The following is a 24770-nucleotide window of genomic DNA, read 5'->3' on the forward strand; positions in this document are numbered from 1 at the left end:
CTTATGTGGAATGAATAGAATGAGAGGAATGAGGGTCCTATTTATAGGAGAAGGGTTGGCCTTGGAAAGAAGTAGTTTCCTCTTATTTTCCAAGGCTTTATGAGCAATCTTTATTGCCCATTTTCATCCAAGTCACATGGCCAACATGTGCCTTAATGACACCTTGGATTTGTTTCCTCTTTTATTCCTTGCTCTCTCCTTGCTTGTGTGGCCGAATTTCCTTATGGCAAGCATAGGAAATTTGTTTCCTCTTTTTCTTTTGGCAAGTATCTTGATACATTTATGCACAAAATATTTTCTCTCTCTTTGGGTATGTTGGGCGCCTATGACCTTCTAGAAAGGCTTCTAGAATTTTCTTCACTTGTTCATGACAACATAAGAAAAGGCCCATTAAGAATTTTCAATAAAATTCTTATGAAATGAAATTCATCCACAAGGCCCAATAAATCTAATTTTGGCCGAGTGATGCATGTCATCAAATGACCTTGTCAAAAAATTTATTGACATTCATTTCATCCTGTCTCAAAAGACAAAAATACCCTTTTGACAATTTTCGTTCTTGTTTTGACTTAGCTTCCAGTTTAACTATTCCTACTCGATGTGATTCGTGACAGTGACCTCATGGACCCAAATGAACAAAGCTTGAGCTAAACACTTGGACTCAAAAGTTCACAAACCTTTTCCAAGTTTAGCTTAATGCCAACAGACTCCACTAAAGAGTTGACACTGAAAATCTCTCGGTTCAAATCAATTTATTTTCTACTCAAGAATTCAACCTAATTATAATGAGCGGATCCACTGAATATTATCTATGTTTACCCTTCATGAATGTCATCAGCTAGTCGGGATTTACTAAATTACCATTTTACCCTTCTAGCTGTTATTTCCTCAACTCCTTTGTCGCTTGTGAATAAGTTAGAAACAATGTATTGACGAGGAGCTAACAAGTCACATTGTTTCATCCAAAAGAGTCTAGACTCAATTTGGACACTGGCCAGTTCATTTATTCACACTCCAAGGAACAAAGCATGAGGTGACATACATTGCATTTCAGCAATCTTGTACATGAATTCCATATCTATGAGAACTTCACAAAGTTACTCATGACATTCTCACAACTTAGTATTTCACCAATAGGCCCTGTTCGGAATCACATAGTCAGTCCGAACTCTGACTTTCTCAAATGAGAATACGAAAGGTGTGAAATGGCATGTCTCATTTCAGGATTAAGGTAAGCATGATGCAATTCATACATAGTGACTTCGAGACATAAGAGGTTAAATGGTTTGTTCTTATCTTGTCTCTAGAAGTGCACTGGTCAATTCAGTACCTTCGGAAGATACCTAGAAGAACTATAGAGTCTCCAACTCTCAATGCCTCATAACCAGACATCATAGATTCTTCTAACAATCATACTGAGGTCAATAGTCCTTTGACCCTAAGATTGCGAATATATCGTTTTAAGCAAACTACGAAGAGTTTGTTCATGCAAATCTACATTTGTCTCTTCGTAAGTTGTTAAGTTTGTTTATGGACTAAAAGACTGGGGTTTTATCATAAAGCTTCAAATAAAGAAAGAATGAATGAACGTTTCAACTTTATTATTAAAGAATAAGCAATTACAAGCAAGAGTCTTCGTAAGACTATATGACATCAAATGTACATAAATAGACACTACTACTCTTCTTGTGGGCACCATTGACAACATTTCCTTGCTCGATTCGCCACCCTTGTGGCACAAAAGATGTCAAAGACCCACCTCCTCTTCATCCGGCAGGGGAGAGACGACCGAGGGGGATCGAGGAGTCATACTCTCCCTTCGCCGCTCAAATCCTCGCGCAGCCTTGCGTAGGGAACCTCAAGTTGCCGTCCATCCCTCCCTATGATGGACGGACTGACCCAAACTTTTGTTGTCAATGGTGCCCACAAGAAGAGTAGTAGTGTCTATTTGTGTACATTTGATGTAATAAAGTCTTACGAAGACTCTTGCTTGTAATTGCTTATTCATTAATAAAAAGTTGAAACTTTCATTCAATCTTCCTTGTCTGAAGCTTTATGATAAAAGCCTAGTCTTTTAGTCCATAAACAAACCTAACAACTTACGAAGAGACAAATGTAGATTTGCATGAACAAACTCTTCGTAGTTTGCTTAAAACGATATATTCGCAATCTTAGGGTCAAAGGACTATTGACCTCAGTATGATTGTTAGAAGAATCTATGATGTCTGGTTATGAGGCATTGAGAGTTGGAGACTCTATAGTTCTTCTAGGTATCTTCCGAAGGTACTGAATTGACCAGTGCACTTCTAGAGACAAGATAAGAACAAACCATTTAACCTCTTATGTCTCGAAGTCACTATGTATGAATTGCATCATGCTTACCTTAATCCTGAAATGAGACATGCCATTTCACACCTTAGTATTCTCATTTGAGAAAGTCAGAGTTCGGACTCACTATGTGATTCCGAACAGGGCCTATTGGTGAAGTACTAAGTTGTGAGTATGTCATGAGTAACTTTGTGAAGTTGTCATAGATATGGAATTCATGTACAAGATTGCAGAAATGCAATGTATGTCACCTCATGCTTTGTTCCTTGGAGTGTGAATAAATGAACTGGCCAGTGTCCAAATTGAGTCCTGACTCTTTTGGATGAAACAATGTGACTTGTTAGCTCCTCGTCAATACATTGTTTCTAACTTATTCACAAGCGACAAAGGAGTTGAGGAAATAACAGCTAGAAGGGTAAAATGGTAATTTAGTAAATCCCGACTAGCTGATGACATTCATGAAGGGTAGCATAGATAATATTCAGTGGATCCGCTCATTATAATTAGGTGAATTCTTGAGTAGAAAATAAATTCATTTGAACCGAGAGATTTTCAGTGTCAGCTCTTTAGTGGAGTCAGTTGGCATTAAGCTAAACTTGGAAAAGGTTTGTGAACTTTTGAGTCCAAGTGTTTAGCTCAAGCTTTGTTCATTTGGGTCCATGAGGTCACTGTTGTCAATGGTGCCCACAAGAAGAGTTGTAGTCTTTATTTTGTACATTTGATGTAATAAAGTCTCATGAAGACTCTTGCTTGTAATTGCCTATCTATTCATTAATAAAGTTGAAACGTTCATTCATTCTTTCTTTGTTTGAAGCTTTATGATAAAACCTTAGTCTTTTAGTCCATAAACAAACTTAACAACTTACGAAGAGACAAATGTAGATTTGCATGAACAAACTCTTCGTAGTTTGCTTAAAACGATATATTCGCAATCTTAGGGTCAAAGAACTATTGACCTTAGTATGATTGTTAGAAGAATCTATGATGTCTGGTTATGAGGCATTGAGAGTTTGGGACTCTATAGTTCTTCTAGGTATCTTCCGAAGATACTGAATTGACCGGTGCACTTCTAGAGACAATATAAGAACAAACCATTTAACCTCTTATGTCTCGAAGTCACTATGTATGAATTGCATCATGCTTACCTTAATCCTGAAATGAGACATGCCATTTCACACCTTAGTATTCTCATTTGAGAAAGTCAAAGTTCGGACTCACTATGTGATTCCGAACAAGGCCTATTGGTGAAGTACTAAGTCGTGTGTCTGTCATGAGTAACTTTGTGAAGTTCTCATAGATATGGAATTCATGTACAAGATTGCTGAAATGCAATGTATGTCACCTCATGCTTTGTTCCTTGGAGTGTGAATAAATGAACTGGACAGTGTCCAAATTGTGTCCTGACTCTTTTGGATGAAACAATGTGACTTGTTAGCTCCTCGTCAATACATTGTTTATAACTTATTCACAAGCAACAAAGGAGTTGAGGAAATAACAGCTAGAAGGGTAAAATGGTAATTTAGTAAATCCCGACTAGCTGATGACATTCATGAAGGGTAAACATAGATAATATTCAGTGGATCCGCTCATCATAATTAGGTCGAATTCTTGAGTAGAAAATAAATTCATTTGAACCGAGAGATTTTCAGTGTCAGCTCTTTAGTGGAGTCAGTTGGCATTAAGCTAAACTTGGAAAATGTTTGTGAACTTTTGAGTCCAAGTGTTTAGCTCAAGCTTTGTTCATTTGGGTCCATGAGGTCACTGTCACGAATCACATCGATAGGAATAGTTAAACTGGAAGCTAAGTCAAAACAAGAACGAAAATTGTCGAAAGGGTATTTTTGTCTTTTGAGACATAAGGATGAAATGGATGTCAATAAATTTTGACAAGTTCATTTGATGACTTAATGTCACTCGGCCATAATATGATTAACTGGGCCTTGTGAATTAATTTCATTTCATGAGAATTTTATTGAAAATTCTTAATGGGCCTTTCTCATGTTGTCATGAACAAATGAAGAAGCTTCTAGAAGCTCCTTCTAGAGAGACTTGGGCGCCTACCCTAATAGAGAAATAGGAGAGTTTATTTTGTGCATAAATGTATTTAGATACTTGCCAAAAGAAAAAGAGGAAACAAATTTCCTCCAAGAGGAAAGTGGGAATCGGCCAAGTGAGAGACAAGGCAAGGCCTTGAACAAAATTGGAAACAAATCAAGGCTTCTAGAAGCCTTGAGTTGGCCGAGTGTCTCAAAGGGAAAAAAGAGGAAATTGCTCATGAATATGTGATATTCTATAGAAGAGGAAACTACCTTATTGAAGGTGAGACCTCTCCTATAAATAGGAGCCTCATTTCCTCACATTTCATTCATCCAAGTTTAAGAGATTTGAGAGACTCTCTCTCTAGAACTTTGGCCGAAAATCCTCTCTCTCTCTCTCTAGTTTATTTTCGATTTTTCTTGTTTTGGCACCTAGGTCCTCACTCGACCTAGTGTTTAGCTCTGCGACTTCGAGACTCGTTCTTAAGTCGTAGTGTTTAAAAGTGCCCACTCACTGATTCCTTCTTTTCGAGTGATTTAGTGATAGAAACTTTCGTGGTTGCTCGAGGTGCCGAGGAAAGAAAGAGAGACGTGCTGCGAGGGGAGACGAGCGTTGCAAACTTTCCACAAGCTTCTTCAAAGTTAAAGCTTCAAGAAAGGTTAGTAAACTTCTAGCTCATATTGGTTTTTAATTACATGTACTTGCACTTGTCTAGGTTAGTAAAAACTGTTTTACTTGTAAAAGAAAATTTTTAAAATTCCGCCGCTTACCGAAGCGTTAATTATTTTCTCAAACCCTTGATCGATTCCAACAGTCACTGGCACGAATCACATCGATAGGAATAGTTAAACTGGAAGCTAAGTCAAAACAAGAACGAAAATAGTCAAAAGGGTATTTTTGTCTTTTGAGACATAGGATGAAATGAATGTCAATAAATTTTTTGACAAGTTCATTTCATGACTAAATGTCACTCGGCCATGACATGATCATTGGGCCTTGTGAATTAATTTCATTTCATAAGAATTTTATTGAAAATTCTTAATGGGCTTTTCTCATGTTGTCATGAACAAATGAAGAAGCTTCTAGAAGCTCCTTCTAGATGAGAATAGGCGCCCATAATACCCAAGGAAAGAGAAAATATTTTGTGCATAAATGTATCGAGATACTTGCCAAAAGAAAAAGGGGAAACAAATTTCCTATGCTTGCCATAAGGAAATTCGGCCAAACAACCCAAGAGAAAGTCAAAGGCATGGAATAAAAGAGGAAACTAATCCCTTGTGGATGTGCATGAGGTGGGCGCCTATGTTGATAGGAATGGGTAATAAAAGATTGCTCATAAAGGCTTGGAAAATAAGAGGAAACTACTTCTTTCCAAGGCCAACCCTTCTCCTATAAATAGGACCCTCATTCCTCTCATTCTATTCATTCAACATAAGTTAGAGATTGAGAGACTCTCTCTCTAGACATTGTTGGCCGAACTCCTCTCTCTCTCTCTTTCTAGTTTATTTTCGATTTTTCTTGTTTTGGCACCTAGGTCCTCACTCGACCTAGTGTTTAGCTCTGCGACTTCGAGACTCGTTCTTAAGTCATAGTGTTTAAAAGTGCCCACTCACTGATTCCTTCTTTTCGAGTGATTTGTTGATAGAAACTTTCGTGGTTGCTCGAGGTGCCGAGGAAAGAAAGAGAGACGTGCTGCGAGGGGAGACGAGCGTTGCAAACTTTCCAAAAGCTTCTTCAAAGTTCAAGCTTCAAGAAAGGTTAGTAAACTTCTAGCTCATATTGGTTTTTAATTACATGTACTTGCACTTGTCTAGGTTAGTAAAAACTGTTTTTACTTGTAAAAGAAAATTTTTAAAATTCCGCCGCTTACCGAAGCGTTAATTATTTTCTTAAACCCTAGATCGATTCCAACAAATGGTATCAGAGCTATGGTCAAAGAGATGCATGTACATGTTTTTAAAATTATGAGCTTGAAAATCGTTTTCGAAAGTTTACTAATTTTGTGACAAGTTAGAATTGTAATCTTAGATTTTTTTTTAATTTATTGCTCTTGCCTTTAAATTAAAAACCATGTTGATTTTCTATGAGTTTGGGATGTTTTTAAAACACATTAGAATCAGTTCTAAAAGTTTTTAATTTTTTATATTGAAAAACGTGTTTTAAAGGTTTGAGAAATTTCGGTAAATTTTGTGACTAGTTACTTTGTCTTTCTAGTTTCTTTTATTTACCGTATTCGTTTTATGCTTGTTGTTATTTCTTTTATTCTATGTTATTACCCTGCTAATAAAACACACATAAAAGCTTTAAACAACATCTTAAAACGTTCCGTTACACTTGATTCTTTTTCGCACCTAAGTAGGACCAAACTTTAATTTATTTGTTTTTCTTCGAGCTGGAGTAAACCCGCATTAAAAGTGGCATAACTCTCTGCTCAGAAATCTAAATTTAATGATTCTTGAATCAAATTAAAGCTCTGTCTGTCCTCTATTCAATGCCACCGGTTTCTGCTGAAAAGGACATCGGAACCGCCAGATATGGCGATTTTACTCCGAGGTGCGCGGCTGTCTGAAACTCCAGTTTTTTAGAAATCCGGATTTTCAAACCCCACTACCATGAGTTATAGAACTCTAATGAGAAAATTTTCTTGAGAAAAATGTTTTTCATATGATTATAAACATGATGTGTAAGATTAAAATGTTTTGATTTTTGAAAGTTTAATTGAAATTGAATTTTTACAAAACTAGTTTGAATTTTGAAAAACCGTTTTCACTTTCAAACTTGAAAATATTTTGTCATCCAAATCAAATAAATTTTCAAAATGTTTTTAAAACTATATCTATATCACATATGTTCAAAATCTATATGCTCTTGAAAATTTGAGTGGGAGGTCTCCTTGTAGACAAGCCGAAAAATAAAAAGATGTGTAATCTCAAACTTTCAAGTGTTCGAGTGAGTTGAAGTTCACACTTCCCTCACGCACTTTCCCGAAACAGAAAATAGGAAAAGATCGAGTATGTACCTTGTGCCTTTATGCACTAATACTGCTCTGAACATGTCGATCTAGGATTCTCTTCTAGTTGTCCGCTTTGTCGCTCTCTAACTAGGAAATTTGTTTCCGAACTTATAAGAGTCGATGAACCAACTCCAAAAACTAAGTGGGAGGGTTATATTCGTTGTTTGTAACCCGCGATCCCCAACACTAGTGAAAGATGCAATAACGTGGGACTAAGAGCCGCTCTTGCGACCCTCACTTAAATGTGAGTACTCCAAGGCGTTATTGCTTCGATCATTGCTCAATGAGCTACGTCCGAGAGTGATGCAATGATGGCAAGGCCTCCCCTTGGGGGATTGTTTTTCAAAGCTGATCTTTTGGACTAAGTGGTTGGTTGCACGCTTAGGCTCAATCCCTAGTATCCTCCCTTGAGGCTCTGCGAAAGGATGTGAGTGATCAAACCAATTTACAAGGTGGCTAGTCAAAATAGATGTATTGACATCTTGGCTTAGCATTAATGATGTGTCATTTACTTATAAATGGAGATTTTTTGCGGCCTTCTCTTGAGGGAGTAAATTATCGTTTGGTTTATAACACCTTTGGATTTTACAAAAGTCTTAATGAAACTTAAATCCTAAACCAAAGACTAATCATAAACTTGTTTCAACTTTTATAGGCAATATGTCTGTCAACCCTCTCTCTACAATTCTTTCCTCGAATAAACTCGAAGGCGACAATTACGTCGACTGGAAACGTAACCTCGACATAGTCTTTACTGTCGACAAGCACAAATGGGTTCTCACCACCCCCTGTCCTCAAACGAATGATGATTCGACGCAAGAGGAGAAAGACGTCCTGGCGGCCTGGCTTCGATCCGATGAGATTGCAAGATGCTATATTTTGGCATCGATGAACAATGTGTTGCAACAACAACATCGTGATTATGAAACTGCCACCGATATGCTCTACAATCTCCATGAGATGTTTGGAGGGCAAGGACGTCAAGCTAGGCAACAAGCGGTCCGACAATTCATGAACTGTCGTATGAAGGCTGGAACTCCCGTTAGAGATCATATGATGCTGATCATTAGCTATCTCAACGAGATGGAGATTCTTGGATCTGAGATTGATGGGGAGACTAAAATAGATATGATCTTGGAAACTCTCCCCGAAACCTTTGATACCTTCAAGTTGAATTATTCCATGAACAAGCTGGAGTACACTGTTACCGAGCTCATGAAGGAACTTCAAACCGCTGAGGCACTCACTAAGAAAAAGAGGGCTCAAGGAGAAGTACATGCTACTGCCTCCACCTCTGGATCTAAGAAGAGACCTCGCAATGCCGAGAAGAAGAACCAACCTAAGGTTCACACGAAGAAGAAGGCGCCAAAGGCTCCAAAGGTGGACAAGTCGGACGACAAGTGCCACCACTGCAACGAGCCTGGTCACTGGCGTAGGAACTGTCCTGCCTACCTCAAAACCAAAGCAAAAGGTATTGTACTTGTTACTGAAGCCTGTTTAGTAGCTGATAATATATCATCGTGGATTATTGACTCCGCTGCTACTAACCATATTTGCTGCTCCTTGACTGGTTTTAGGAAAAGCAAAAGCTTAGAGGATGGCGACTTCTGCTTCAAGTGGGGTGATGAGAGCGTGGTGTCTGCAAAGGCTGTGGGATCCGTGACGCTAACTTTTGAAGATCGAACTTTAAATTTGAATAATGTTTATTATGTTCCTTCCTTTGGGAAAAACCTAGTATCTGTTGCTCAACTTTTCGAGCAAGATTATTATTTAAAGTTTATAAAGAATGGAATTCGTATTTCTTTTTCTAATTCTTTCGTCACTGATGCATGTATGAAGAATGGTCTTTTTTACATCTATCCCACTCAACCTTCTCTTTTAGACACCGAAATAGATAACGATCTAATTAGGGAGCCAAAGAGGATCAAACTTTCTGAATCTTCCGATCTAACAAAATCAACATACCTTTGGCACTTAAGACTTGGTCATATCAGTCTAGATAGGATTAAGAGACTTGTGAGCGATGGTCCACTCCAAGCCTCTGCAATAGGTTCACTACCTACTTTTGAATCCTGCATAGAAGGAAAAATGACTAAGCGACCTTTCTCCGATAAAGGTCGAAGAGCCACTGAGTTGCTGGAACTAATACATTCTGATGTATGTGGTCCGCTCAACCAACAGGCACGTGGAGGATACGAATACTTCGTTACCTTCACTGATGATTACACAAGATATGGGTTTGTCTATTTGCTTAAACACAAATCCGAGACCTTTAACGTATTTAAGGTCTTTAGGGCTTTAGTGGAAAAGCAAACTGGCAAAGTGATCAAAACCCTTCGATCTGATCGAGGTGGTGAGTATATGTCTGGAGAGTTCGATGACTTTCTTAAAGAAGAAGGTATCGCTTCTCAGCTTACCACACCTGGCACACCTCAACAAAACGGAGTGTCAGAGAGAAGGAACCGAACTCTAATGGAGATGGTTAGATCAATGATGAGTTACTCATCACTCCCGCTTTCCTTTTGGGGATATGCCCTCGAAACAGCCGCCTACATTCTGAACCAAGTTCCGTCCAAAACGGTTCCTGGTACTCCTTATGAACAATGGACTGGCCGTAAAGTGAATCTTGGCCGCATCCGAATTTGGGGTTGCCCTGCACACGTGCTGAGGCAAAAGACTAGCAAGTTGGCTAGTAGGTCAGAATTGTGCCTGTTTGTAGGATATCCGAAGGAAACCAAAGGTTTTACTTTCTATAGTCCCGAGGACGATAAGACTTTCTTTAGCACGAATGCTCGTTTCCTCGAGGAGGACTTTATGAAAGATGTGAAACCTAGAAGCAAAATTGTGCTTGAAGAAAAGTTGGGTGAGGAAGCTTCTACCTCATCTGTAAGAACTGTTCTTACCCCAACTGAAACACAACCTAACTCATCAGAATCTCGTCAAGTAGTACTTAGACGTAGTGGGAGGGCTACTCAAAAGCCTGACAGGTACATGTCTTATGGAGACTCTCTTGTAGCCGTCTCCGACATGGATGACCCTGTTTCCTATAGCCAAGCGATGGCTTGTTCTGAATCAAACCTTTGGCTTGACGCCATGAAAGTTGAAATGCACTCGATGTATGTCAACAAAGTCTGGAAACTTGTAGACCTTCCTGAAGGGATTAAACCCGTAGGGTGTAAGTGGATATACAAGAAGAAAAGGGGTCCTGATAGGAACGTCGAGACGTTCAAAGCACGACTTGTGGCAAAGGGTTATACCCAACAAGAAGGGATTGACTATGAAGAAACCTTCTCGCCAGTCGCAATGCTTAAATCCATCCGCATACTCCTATCCATAGCTGCAGCTCTCGACTATGAGATCTGGCAAATGGATGTCAAGACAGCCTTTCTGAATGGCAATCTTGACGAGCGCATTTACATGGCTCAACCAGACGGTTTCATGGATAAAGGTCAAGAGACCAAGGTTTGTGAGTTGCTTAAATCCATTTACGGACTAAAGCAAGCATCTAGGTCATGGAATATTAGATTCGATGAAACTGTAAAGAGCTTCGGCTTTGAACAGTCAATAGATGAGCCTTGTGTTTACAAGTTAATACACGAAGGCAAAGTTGTGTTTCTGGTACTATATGTCGATGATATACTACTCATTGGTAATGACGTGGGTAAGTTATCTGAGGTTAAGGTCTGGCTAGCAAAGCAATTCGATATGAAGGATCTAGGAGAAGCCGCGTACATTCTGGGAATCCAAATCTTCCGAGATAGGTAAAACCGGACCCTGTCGCTCTCTCAAGCATCTTATATTGATAAGGTGATGGATCGCTTCTCGATGCAAGACTGCAAGAGGGGTCAAACACCCTTTAGGCATGGGGTTTCACTCTCTAAGGACCAGTCTCCCAAGACTACACAAGAGATTGAAGACATGAGGAAGATTCCTTACGCCTCTGCCGTAGGAAGCCTCATGTATGCTATGCTTTGCACTAGACCTGATATATGTTTCGCCGTTGGCGTAGTTAGCCGTTTCCAATCCAACCCTGGACCCGAGCACTGGATTGCTGTTAAGCATGTTCTTAAGTATCTTCGAAGAACTAGGAACTTGATGCTTACATACTCAGGTACTGACCTGACTATGACGGGATATACCGACTCCGATTTTCAAGCGGATAAGGATTCCAGGAAATCCACATCACGATCTGTGTTCATCCTTAATGGTGGAGCTGTTGTATGGAGAAGTATTAAGCAATCTTGCATTGCTGACTCCACAATGGAAGCAGAATATGTGGCTGCTTGTGAAGCATCCAAAGAGGCTGTATGGCTTAGAAAGTTCCTTAAGTATTTGGAAATTGTTCCAAACGTCGACGAGCCCATGACCCTTTATTGTGATAATAGTGGGGCTGTCGCTAACTCAAAGGAACCTAGAAGCCATAAGCGCTCTAAGCATATTGAGAGGAAATACCATTTGATTCGAGAGATCGTGCAGCGCGGAGACGTGGAAGTGAAGAAGATCTCAACGGTGGACAACCTCGCAGATACATTCACCAAGGCCCTAGCGAACAAGGTCTTCGACCAACATCGTGAGGGATTAGGCATGAAGGACTACACACACCTTCTTTGAGTCAAGTGGGAGTTTGTTGTCAATGGTGCCCACAAGAAGAGTTGTAGTCTTTATTTTGTACATTTGATGTAATAAAGTCTCATGAAGACTCTTGCTTGTAATTGCCTATCTATTCATTAATAAAGTTGAAACGTTCATTCATTCTTTGTTTGTTTGAAGCTTTATGATAAAACCTTAGTCTTTTAGTCCATAAACAAACTTAACAACTTACGAAGAGACAAATGTAGATTTGCATGAACAAACTCTTCGTAGTTTGCTTAAAACGATATATTCGCAATCTTAGGGTCAAAGGACTATTGACCTCAGTATGATTGTTAGAAGAATCTATGATGTCTGGTTATGAGGCATTGAGAGTTTGGGACTCTATAGTTCTTCTAGGTATCTTCCGAAGATACTGAATTGACCGGTGCACTTCTAGAGACAATATAAGAACAAACCATTTAACCTCTTATGTCTCGAAGTCACTATGTATGAATTGCATCATGCTTACCTTAATCCTGAAATGAGACATGCCATTTCATACCTTAGTATTCTCATTCGAGAAAGTCAAAGTTCGGACTCACTATGTGATTCCGAACAAGGCCTATTGGTGAAGTACTAAGTTGTGAGTCTGTCATGAGTAACTTTGTGAAGTTCTCATAGATATGGAATTCATGTACAAGATTGCTGAAATGCAATGTATGTCACCTCATGCTTTGTTCCTTGGAGTGTAAATAAATGAACTGGCCAGTGTCCAAATTGAGTCTTGACTCTTTTGGATGAAACAATGTGACTTGTTAGCTCCTCGTCAATACATTGTTTCTAACTTATTCACAAGCGACAAAGGAGTTGAGGAAATAACAGCTAGAAGGGTAAAATGGTAATTTAGTAAATCCCGACTAGCTGATGACATTCATGAAGGGTAAACATAGATAATATTCAGTGGATCCGCTCATCATAATTAGGTCGAATTCTTGAGTAGAAAATAAATTCATTTGAACCGAGAGATTTTCAGTGTCAGCTCTTTAGTGGAGTCAGTTGGCATTAAGCTAAACTTGGAAAAGGTTTGTGAACTTTTGAGTCCAAGTGTTTAGCTCAAGCTTTGTTCATTTGGGTCCATGAGGTCACTGTCACGAATCACATCGATAGGAATAGTTAAACTGGAAGCTAAGTCAAAACAAGAACGAAAATTGTCGAAAGGGTATTTTTGTCTTTTGAGACATAAGGATGAAATGGATGTCAATAAATTTTGACAAGTTCATTTGATGACTTAATGTCACTCGGCCATAATATGATTAACTGGGCCTTGTGAATTAATTTCATTTCATGAGAATTTTATTGAAAATTCTTAATGGGCCTTTCTCATGTTGTCATGAACAAATGAAGAAGCTTCTAGAAGCTCCTTCTAGAGAGACTTGGGCGCCTACCCTAATAGAGAAATAGGAGAGTTTATTTTGTGCATAAATGTATTTAGATACTTGCCAAAAGAAAAAGAGGAAACAAATTTCCTCCAAGAGGAAAGTGGGAATCGGCCAAGTGAGAGACAAGGCAAGGCCTTGAACAAAATTGGAAACAAATCAAGGCTTCTAGAAGCCTTGAGTTGGCCGAGTGTCTCAAAGGGAAAAAAGAGGAAATTACTCATGAATATGTGATATTCTATAGAAGAGGAAACTACCTTATTGAAGGTGAGACCTCTCCTATAAATAGGAGCCTCATTTCCTCACATTTCATTCATCCAAGTTTAAGAGATTTGAGAGACTCTCTCTCTAGAACTTTGGCCGAAAATCCTCTCTCTCTCTCTAGTTTATTTTCGATTTTTCTTGTTTTGGCACCTAGGTCCTCACTCGACCTAGTGTTTAGCTCTGCGACTTCGAGACTCGTTCTTAAGTCGTAGTGTTTAAAAGTGCCCACTCACTGATTCCTTCTTTTCGAGTGATTTAGTGATAGAAACTCTCGTGGTTGCTCGACGTGCCGAGGAAAGAAAGAGAGACGTGCTGCGAGGGGAGACGAGCGTTGCAAACTTTCCACAAGCTTCTTCAAAGTTAAAGCTTCAAGAAAGGTTAGTAAACTTCTAGCTCATATTGGTTTTTAATTACATGTACTTGCACTTGTCTAGGTTTGTAAAAACTGTTTTACTTGTAAAAGAAAATTTTTAAAATTCCGCCGCTTACCGAAGCGTTAATTATTTTCTCAAACCCTAGATCGATTTCAACAGTCACTGTCATGAATCACATCGATAGGAATAGTTAAACTGGAAGCTAAGTCAAAACAAGAACGAAAATAGTCAAAAGGGTATTTTTGTCTTTTGAGACATAGGATGAAATGAATGTCAATAAAGGGTATTTTTCACCTTTAAACTTGAAAATATTTTGTCATCCAAATCAAATAAGTTTTCAAAATGTTTTCAAAACTATATCTATATCACATATGTTCAAAATCTATATGCTCTTGAAAATTTGAGTGGGAGGTCTCCTTGTAGACAAGCTGAAAAATAAAAAGATGTGTAATCTCAAACTTTCAAGTGTTCGAGTGAGTTGAAGTTCACACTTCCCTCACGCACTTTCCCGAAATAGAAAATAGGAAAAGATCGAGTATGTACCTTGTGCCTTTATGCACTAATACTACTCTGAACATGTCGATCTAGGATTCTCTTCTAGTTGTCCGCTCTGTCGCTCTCTAACTAAGAAATCTGTTTCGAACTTATAAGAGTCGATGAACCAACTCCAAAAACTAAGTGGGAGGGTTATACTTGTTGTTTGTAACCCACGAGCGTTGCAAACTTTCCAAAAGCTTCTTCAAAGTTCAGGCTTCAAGAAAGGTTAGTAAACTTCTAGCTCATATTGGTTTTTAATTACGTATTTGCACTTGTCTAGGTTAGTAAAAACTGTTTTTACTTGTAAAAGAAAATTTTTAAAATTCCGCCGCTTACCGAAGCGTTAATTATTTTCTTAAACCCTAGATCGATTCCAACAACTTCCACATCCAACACTACGAGACGTGGATGAGCGGGGGGATCAAGGAGTCATACTCTCCCTTCGCCGCTCAAATCCTCGCGCAGCCTTGCGTGGGAAACTTCAAGTTGCCGTCCATCCCTCCCTATGATGGACGGACTGACCCAAACTTCGACATCCAACACTACGAGACGTGGATGAGCGGGGGGATCGAGGAGTCATACTCTCCCTTCGCCGCTCAAATCCTCGCGCAGCCTTGCGTGGGGAACTTCAAGTTGCTGTCCATCCCTCCCTATGATGGACGGACTGACCCAAACTTCCACATCCAACACTACGAGACGTGGATGACGATGCAAGGACAGACGGACGCCACTCTCTGTCAAGCTTTCAGCCTGACCCTCACGTGGCCGGGGTTTGAGTGCTTCCGAAGCCTGAGGCCGGGAAGCATCTCGTCTTTCCGGGCTTTACAAGAGGCTTTCTTTGCTCGATTCGCCACCCTTATGGCACAAAAGATGTCAAAGACCCACCTCCTCTCCATCCGGCAGGGGAGAGACGAAACGTTGAGACAATACCTCGCTCGCTTCACCGAGGAGTCTCACAAGGTCTAGGGTTTCGATGACAAAGATGCCATCACAGAAATCACCGAGGGAGTTCGCACGAGCGATTTCCTCAAGTCTATCGTCGGAAAAGTCCCGCGAGACATGACGGAGCTAATGACGAGAGCCCGCACGTACATGGGAATCGAGGACTACTTCGACGACCGAGACGGCCAAAGGTTCGGGGGGCTAAGCGGTCGCCGCCGCGACGATCAAAACGAAGATCGTCCCGACCCTCGAAAGAGGAGGAATAAGGGAGGCCAGACCCCTAACGGTCACTCCCTCCCTGGGCCTAGACCCCCGCACGTCGATAGCCTCCGAAAGTTTTCGGCGTTTACCCCTCTGAACACTTCGCGAGAGCGGATCCTAGCTCTGCACCGTGACGAGCTAGGGAGCCCAGCTCCGCTCACAAAGGATCCCGTGAAGTGGGACCGAAGCAAGTTCTGTGAGTACCCCCAAGACCATGGGCACCTGACGTCCGAGTGTTACCAGCTCAAGCGCCAGATCGAAGCCCTCATTCAGGATGGGAAACTGAAAGAGTACATCCTTAGGACAATCGGGACGGCCGCGACAAACGGAGGCCGCCCGCGGCAAGAGAGGAAAGGTCCGACGACGGTAACCGTTACGGACCAAGTGGCGAACCAAGGACCGGAGAGCTCACAACTGCACGTCGTGGGCTCAATCATGGGCGGCCCAGAGTTCGGGGACTCGAGCACGCAAAAGAAGAAGTACGTGCGAGAAGTCTCCCAAGGGAAGGTAGCGCAGTACATCAACGTACGAGGCTCCTCCCCCAGCCCCGTTCGAATCCATGTTCTTCACAGGCCAAGAGGCGGCACGAGTTCTCCACCCGCACAATGACGCAATAGTCGTCTCGGCCCCGGTCGCCAACAATCTCGTCCGAAGAATCCTGATTGATAACGGCAGCTCTGCCGACATCATCTTCAAATCAGCGTTGGACAGGATGAAGCTGACCGGGCTGAGACCGACCCCAATCTCGACCCCACTCTTCGGCTTCTCCGGGGAGAGGGTCATGACAGAGGACACTATCGACCTCCCGGTCACCTTCGGAACGCCGGGGGGGCTCGAGGTCACTCGCATCGTATCCTTCCTAGTTGTGAATGTAATTTTTGACTATTTCGACATGGTGATTAGATTACATTTCGCCTCGAAGCCTTTATCTTGGTGAATTATAATTTCTAGTCTCCTCTACGAGTACACAAGAAACTCGGGGGGCTAATGGGAAACAATGCTCAACGAAACTAAAACTCACTCACTCAACAAAAAAAAAAAACAACAAACAAAAACAAAAGTGTAGCGAAGTCTCAAGGGGCCGATGGTCATGCCGGAGGTCCTAAAGAGAAACACACCCTATACATATCTCCTCGAGTTGAGTTTACTCCTCGAGTCGAGTCCCGAGTCCGCGAGTCGACTGATACTCCTCGCGCCGACTCTACGTATCTCCTCGAGTTGAGTCCACTCCTCGAGTCGAGTCCCGAGTCCGCGAGTCGACTGATACTCCTCGCGCCGACTATACGTATCTCCTCGAGTTGAGTCCACTCCTCGAGAATTGAGTCCCGAGTCCATGAGTCGACTAATAAGTCCTCGTGCCAACTCTACACACGGCCCCGCGAGTCGGGTCCACTCCTAAAGTCACGTCACAAACCCACAAGTCGACTTACGAATCCTCGTGTCAAACATACACGACTTCTTGAGTCACCAGTCAACGATAGACTCACAAGATTCAATGATAAATCTAAGCGCTCTCACACAAGCAAGAAAAATCGCCCCTAAACGGTAAACCAAAATTCGCTCCACGACGCTCTCGTGAGAGAAAGAATGGGCCAATTGAGTCCCCAAGCATGACGCGCGCGCCATGGCGTCGTATTCGCAAGGGCACAAGACTCGACCCAAGAGACTCATCCCGAAAACGCGACCAGTGCACTAAGGTGCCACACTCGCCGGGGGATCAAGTCTACACCTAACCCCGCCTATCACACGACACGCGAACCCAAGGGTGCCACGATGGTAAGGTGGAACGGCCACACAAATGTGGCACCGCGCTCGCCGCCCAGCTCGTGAGCCAAAAGGCAGCGGGTCACGAATGAATTTCAAAGGCTTGCGTCCGCTGGACGTATCTGGTCTAGCCAGCATCCACGGGAAACCTGGCCACGCAAATGTGGCACCGCGTTCTCCGCCCAGCTCGTGAGCCGAAAGGCAGCGGGTCACAAATGGGTTTCAAAGGCTTGCGTCCGCCGGACGTATCTGGTCTAGCCAGCGTCCACGGGAAACCCGGCCACACAAATGTGGCATCGCGCTCGCCGCCCAGCTCGTGCGCCGAAACGCAGCGAGTCACAAATGGGTTTCAAAGGCTTGCGTCCAACGGACGTATCTTGTCTAGCCAGCGTCCACGGGAAACCCGGCCACACAAATGTGGCATCGCGCTCGCCGCCCAGCTCGTGACCCGAAAGACAGCTAGTCACAAATGGGTTTCAAAGGCTGGCATCCGCCGGACGTATCTGGTCTAGCCAGCGTCCACGGGAAACCCGGCCACACAAATGTGGCATCGCGGTCGCCGCCCAGCTCGTGAGCCGAAAGGCAGCGAGTCACAAATGGGTTTCAAAGGCTTGCATCCGCCGGGTGTACCTGGTCTAGCCAGCGTCCACGGGAAACCTGGCCACACAAATGTGGCACCGCTCTCCCCGCCCAGCTCGTGAGCCGAAAGGCAGCGGGTCACAAATGGGTTTCAAAGGCTTGCGTCCGCCGGACGTATTTGTTCTAGCCAGCGTCCACGGGAAACCTAGCCACGCAAATGTGGCATCGCGCTTGCCGCCCAGCTTGTGAGCCGAAAGGCAGCGGGTCACAAATGGGTTTCAAAGGCTTGCGTCCGCCGGACGTATCTGGTCTAGGCAGCGTCCACGGGAAAACCGGCCACACAAATGTGGCATCGCGCTCGCCGCCTAGCTCGTGAGCCGAAAGGCAGCGAGTCACAAATGGGTTTCAAAGGCTTGCGTCCGCCGGACGTATCTGGTCTAGCCAGCATCCACGGGAATCCTGGCCATGCAAATGTAGCACCGCGCTCGCCGCCCAGCTCGTGAATCGAAAGGCAGGGCGTCACAAATGGGTTTCAAAGGCTTGCGTCCGCCGGACGTATCTGGTCTAGCCAGCGTCCACGGGAAACCCCGCCACACAAATGTGGCATCGCGCTCGCCGCCCAGCTCGTGAGCCGAAAGGCAGCGAGTCACAAATGGCTTACAAAGACTTGCGTCCGCCGGACGTACCTGGTCTGGCCAGCGTCCACGGGAAACCTGGCCACACTAATGTGGCACCGCGCTCGCCGCTCAGCTCGTGAGCCGAAAGGCAGCGAGTCACAAATGGGTTTCAAAGGCTTGCGTCCGCCGGGCGTACCTGGTCTAGCCAGGATCCACGGGAAACCTGGCCACACAAATGTGGCACCGCGTTCGCCGCCCAGCTCGTGAGCCGAAAGGCAGCGAGTCACAAATGGGTTTCAAAGGCTTGCGTCCGTCGGATGTACCTGGTCTAGCCAGCGTCCACGGGAAACGTGGTCACTCAAATCTGGCATCGCGCTCGCCGCCGAGCTCGTGTGCCAATAGGCAGCGAGTTACAAATGGGTTTCAAAGGCTTGCGCCTGCCGGACGTAACTGGTCTAGCCAGCGTCCACGAAAAACCCATTCACACCAACGTGACACCAAGGCCCCCCGAGGCCCAAGCTGTGCGAATCGATTACGCCTTCATTGGTAAATCGAGAAAATAAGACACGCATTGCCAAGCCGCGCAAATCGATTACGCCTTCGCTGGTAAGTCGAGAAAATAAGACGCGCACGGACAAAACCGTGCGAGTCGACTACGATAGTATGTCAAGAACATAAGACACGCATAAAGCCGTCCGTCGTGACGCACAAAGGCCGTTCCCCGTGACGCACAAGGGCCGTCCCTCGCGACGCCCCAGAGGTCGTCCCTCCACGATGCCTTGAAAGCCCTTCTGCGGCATGCTCGCAGACCCGAGAGCGTTCATCCCGCATCCGCATGAAAGCATAGATTTTGAGTTTCCACTCGACCTACGCTCGACTGGAAACTCGGGGGGCTAATGTTGTCGGCCCGTCTAGGGCCGATGAGGACAAGGCATCTCTTCGACCCGCGTGACTGGTGCGAGGTCTTGAACGGCGAAACCCTGACCCAACCAGGGGGCCAGCCCAAACCAATGGCCGAGCCTGGCTATCCTCGGCCCTCGGCCCAAAAGCCTCGGCCAATGGCCGAGCTTGGCTATCCTCGGCAAGCGGCCCGATAGCCTCGGCCAAAGGCCGAGCTTGGCTATCCTCGGCCATCAGCCCGATAGCCTCGGCCAAAGGCCGAGCTTGGCCATCCTCGGCCATCGGCCCGATAGCCTCGGCCAAAGGCCGAGCTTCGCTATCCTCGGCCATCAGCCCGATAGCCTCTGCCAAAGGCCAAGCTTGGCTATCCTCGGCCATCGGCCCGATAGCCTCAGCCAAAGGCCGAGCTTGGCCATCCTCGGCCTCATGAGCTCGACCTCCGCTCGGCCTCATGAGCTCGACCTCCACTCGGCCTCACGAGCTCGACCTCGGCCTCACGAGCTCGACCTCGGCCTCATAAGCTCAACCTCGGCCTCACGAGCTCGACCTCGGCCTCATAAGCTCGACCTCGGCCTCACGAGCTCGACCTCCACTCGGCCTCACGAGCTCGACCTCGGCCTCATGAGCTTGACCTCGGCCTCATGAGGTCGACCTCGGCCTCATGAGCTCGGCCTTCGGCTCCATGGCCGACCCAGGGCCGGCCTTCGACTCCATGGCCGACCCAGGGCCGGTCTTCGGCTCCATGGCCGACCCAGGGCCGGCCTTTGGCTCCATGGCGGACCCAGGGCCGGCCTCCGGCTCCATGGACGACCCAGAGCCGGCCTCCAGCTCCGTGGACGACCCAGAGCCGGCCTCCAGCTCCATGGACGACCCAGGGCTGGCCTTCAGCCAAGGGGATGCCCAAAATGCCCCTCAGTCGCCTATAAATACCAGGGACTCCCCCCCCAGTCCAGGTAATCCATTCTTGAGTACTGAAACGCTGCCGAACTCGTACCTCGCTCGTTTCTCTCAACTCTCGGCCTCTAAACACTTAAACCTTCTATGTCCACCTCAATCCTACTAATGTTGAGCGTCGGAGAGGTAAACAGAGGCAACCCCTATGTTTCCCCTTTGTAGTTCACACCTTCCTACTTGCTTTTCAGGTGCCTGGACGAAATAGACATCACCAACATCTAAGGGACGACTTGAGATATCAAGTCCGACATGCTCGTGTCAAGACGAGACCACTCGGTCCGGGCTTGGGTCTAACCGCCTTTGACTCCTAAATCGTTGTCCGAAAAACTGCGACAACAGTGTACGTGGACGACATGCTGGTTAAAAGCCTACTGGAAACCAATCACGTACACGACCTAAGGGAGATGTTCATGATCCTCCGCCGATATAAAATGAAGCTCAATCCCAACAAATGCGTGTTAGGGGTTGAATCCGGGAAATTCCTCGGATACATCGTCAGCCGACGAGGGATAGAAGCAAATCCCGAAAAAATCAAGGCACTCCTTGAAATGAAGTCTCCAAGACGAGTCAAAGAGGTACAAAGCCTGACCGGTCGGGTCGCTGCTCTGACACGCTTCGTGTCTAAAGCCACCGACAAGTGTCAACCGTTCTTCAAAGCTCTAAAAAAGGCGGACGACTTTGAGTGGACTGACGAATGCGAAGATGCCTTCCATGAACTGAAGGCTTACTTTGGGTCCCCACCATTCCTCTCTAAACCAAGAGAAGGCGAGATGCTATACGTATATCTCGCCATCTCTGAAAGAGCTGTAAGTGTTGTTCTTGTCCGCGAAGAAGACAAGGTCCAATGGCCGGTCTACTACGTGAGCAAAGCCTTACTCGACGCGGAAACGCGCTACACCGAGATAGAGAAACTTTCTCTGGCTCTCGTAACGGAAGCTAAGAAGCTACGGCCGTACTTCCAAGCTCACCCAATCGCGGTGCGAACCGAGCATCCGATCGGTAAAGCTCTTCAAAAGGGAACATCGACTCGCATGACGATCTCATCCCAAGAATTGAGCGAGTACGGGATTGAGTTCCACCCAAGAACGGCTATAAAGGGGCAGGCCTTAGCCGACTTCGTGGCAGAATTCTCCTATACTCTCGATATGGGAAGAACGGAAACTGACCTAAACGATGATGCGTTAACTCGGAAAAGGAAGGTAGACCCGACGGGTCCCATCTGGGAGTTATACGTAGACGGAGCATCTAATGCTCGGGGGGCTGGCGCCGGGATAGTCTTGATTAACCCCGACGGGGAAAGGCTGCGATACGCCCTCCACTACGGCTTCCAAGCCTCCAACTATGAAGCCGAATACGAGGCGCTCGTTATGGGGATAGAGCTAGCGCAGAAGCTTGGCTCTCATAACCTACGAATACACTGCGACTCGCAGTTGATCGTGAACCAGGTTAAAGGAGATTACACTGCCAAGGAACCTAATATAGTTGCGTACCTAGCTAAGGCAAACTCCAAACTCGATGCCTTCTCTTGGTTCGAGATTCACCAAATCTCGAGGGAACAAAATTCAGAGGCTGACGCGCTTGCTCGCCTTGGATCTGGCATCGACGAAGACGGATTGGGGACCGTACCCATTGAGTTTCTCCCACGGGCATCCGTCTCCCGAGACGAAATCGGGACCATAGAGGTGGCACCTCAGCCGACTTGGATGGACTCGATTGTCGAGTTTCTGCGAAGAGGGGAACTCCCCGAAGACCGCAAAGAAGTCGATAAGCCTACATAAAGCACATTTTAAGACATCAAAATGGTGACTAAAAATACCTTCCGAGTCGTACCAGAAAACGACCTCTAGGTGAGTGACTTAAAAAGTCTATAGTTTTTAAGACGTTTTTTTAAATGTCTTTAAATCACCTAAAAAATGACTTAATATTTGAATAGAACGACTTAGAAAAGTGTCCACGTAGACAAAGAAATGCTGACGTGGAGGTGTCTTTAAAGACATTTTTTATATGTCTTCGTAGAATTTTAAAAAATGACTTAAATCTCTTTATAAAACGACTTGAAATGGTTCCACGTCATCAATAAAAGATGACGTGGACAACTTATGAAGACGTTTTATAAGAGTCTTTATAATTCTTTAAAAAACGACGTAATAAACCATGACATAATCAATGTTGCTGACATGTACTCATTTTTAAGACATTTTTCTTATGTCTTAATTGCATATCGCTGGCGTTGAATTATATTAAGAAGACGTTATTATTTTTTTTTAATAAAGAAGACGTAATTTTTAAATGGGTACAATTTAGAAGACGTTTTTATTAGTCAATTTGGGATGCTTACGTGGATGCGCCCAATTATTAATTTTGAGAAATTTAAATATTTTCACAATATATTTAATAACCTGATCATATTTTCATAATATTTTCAACACCTTATCTATAATTACAAATAGCATAACAAAAAAAAAAACAAAAAAAATTCATTTATAGTCTCAAATTGGCATCAACAATCCAAAATGCAATATATTAAGGATTAATTTCATTTTTGCCCCCTGAATTTATTGACGAACCGCAGACCTTATCTCGCCTTTTGTTTTGTAACAACCGGCTACCATCAACTTTATTACCTTTTTCAAAACTCATCCTTCCGTTAAAGTTTCTAACAGAATTTGACAAGTGTCGTTGTATAAAATGAGTTTAAACATAAATTTACCAATATACCCTTACATTTTGTATTGATAACCTCTTCTTGTTCTTGTTCTTCTGGCGGCCGGACACGTGGAGCTGCTTCTCGATCTCCTCCATGATGGACTGCCAGCTCTTGCACGGCGCGGCCTTGTGGCGGACCTTGATCTGCCCCGCGCACATCACCTTGGGCTTCGTCGGCTCCGACGCTAGCTCGTCGCGGGCCCCACTGCCGCCGGCGATGGACTTGACCTTCGTCGGCCACATCAGTGGGCTCTTCCTCAGGTGGTGCAGTTCTTTCCCGGCTCCGGTGGCCTCGCGGGGCTGCATATCGGCTTCGGCATAAGACTCAGGTGGGTCCGAGACGGAAAGCACACCAGAAGATCCGCCGCCGTTGGAGCCCCATTCTTGTTGTGGTGCTGATGATGATTTTCTGTCGCCACTTCCTCTTATATACACATTGTTCAATTATTCACGCATTAAATCAAATTCTCATATTAATTAAAATAAAAAAATAAACACTCACATAGGCTGTTATAACTCCTGCTGTGTAGCCAGGTTGAAGTTTTATGTTGGCTCCAAAATAGCATGACCTAGAGAGAGACGTACTGGTGTACTCGCGGTTCATGAGCTCCAGAGTCTCTTCCTTCCGGCCGAAACCCCGGGGATTATAGTTCTCGCTCCGAGTCAGGTTCTTTCGGAAGAGCTTGGGGTCGAAGTCGCCGTCACCGCCGCCGGAGCACCGGACGGAGACAGGCTTTCGGCTCTGGAGAACGTGAGTTCTGGCGAGGGAGGGGTCGGAAGGAGTAGGGATGCGCCAGAGCTGGAACGCGATCTCCATAGTTGAGGGTTCGCAGATTAACGAGAGCTCTGTGTGAGTTGGTGACAGTGAAAAACTGGTGGTGTGTATTTTATCTTCGATGAACACGAACAATGTGTATTTATTTAGGAAATTAATTTAATAGTAGTAGTACATTATCTTGTAAATTGTAATTAAAATATCATAGATAGAAATATGTTATTTTTTATTTTATTTTTTAATATATATATATAGGATCAAAATTCTGAATCATAAATAAAATCATCCCAGTCCAAAAAAAAAACATAAATAAAGAAATGAATAAAAAAAATCATCCATCGTGATTCATGTTGGCCGGCTTACTCTTTTAAATAGATGGACTAATTAGTGTATTTACATGATGGAATGAATATTGTGTTTTTTTTTTTTTATTTAGACTAAAATAAATTCAGTTATGCAAGCCATTTTAATATAAATACGAAAAGATTAAACAAAAAAAGTGTGGGTAGTGGAATTTATTATTTTTCTTTTTTCTGCTAGTGAAAGAAACAATTATTGAAGATTACCCAATACCAATGACCAATAAATTCCCATACAGCCTTGGGACTTATAACATTGACTTTTCTTATCCTCCCGAATTCCAAGCATATCTAATTATCAATTAATAAAAGTCATTTTTTTTACGTAAAATCTGTTAAATATTTGACGGAA

At 43.9% G+C, this 24770-nt stretch overlaps 1 protein-coding gene across 1 annotated transcript; it reads right to left on the reverse strand.

Moving 5' to 3' along the window:
• Positions 1-23225: 23225 nt before the first annotated feature.
• On the reverse strand, positions 23226-23953 carry LOC149390220 (uncharacterized). The gene is made up of 2 exons (XM_089621267.1): positions 23787-23953; positions 23226-23708 (listed from the first exon to the last, which is right to left on the reverse strand). The coding sequence occupies exon 2, from the start codon at positions 23588-23590 to the stop codon at positions 23285-23287; it is 306 nt and encodes a 101-aa protein (XP_089477393.1). The 5' UTR covers positions 23591-23708; positions 23787-23953; the 3' UTR covers positions 23226-23284.
• Positions 23954-24770: the final 817 nt, after the last annotated feature.

This window comes from Urtica dioica, chromosome 7 (assembly GCF_054948205.1).
Source record: "Urtica dioica subsp. dioica isolate 48M chromosome 7, U.dioica_male_clone48M_v1_H2, whole genome shotgun sequence".
Taxonomy (NCBI): Eukaryota; Viridiplantae; Streptophyta; class Magnoliopsida; order Rosales; family Urticaceae; genus Urtica; species Urtica dioica.

Excerpts from the sequence above, each read along its gene's own strand:
- LOC149390220 (XM_089621267.1), bottom strand. The coding sequence starts at position 23,590 with ATGCAGCCCCGCGAGGCCACCGGAGCCGGGAAAGAACTGCACCACCTG.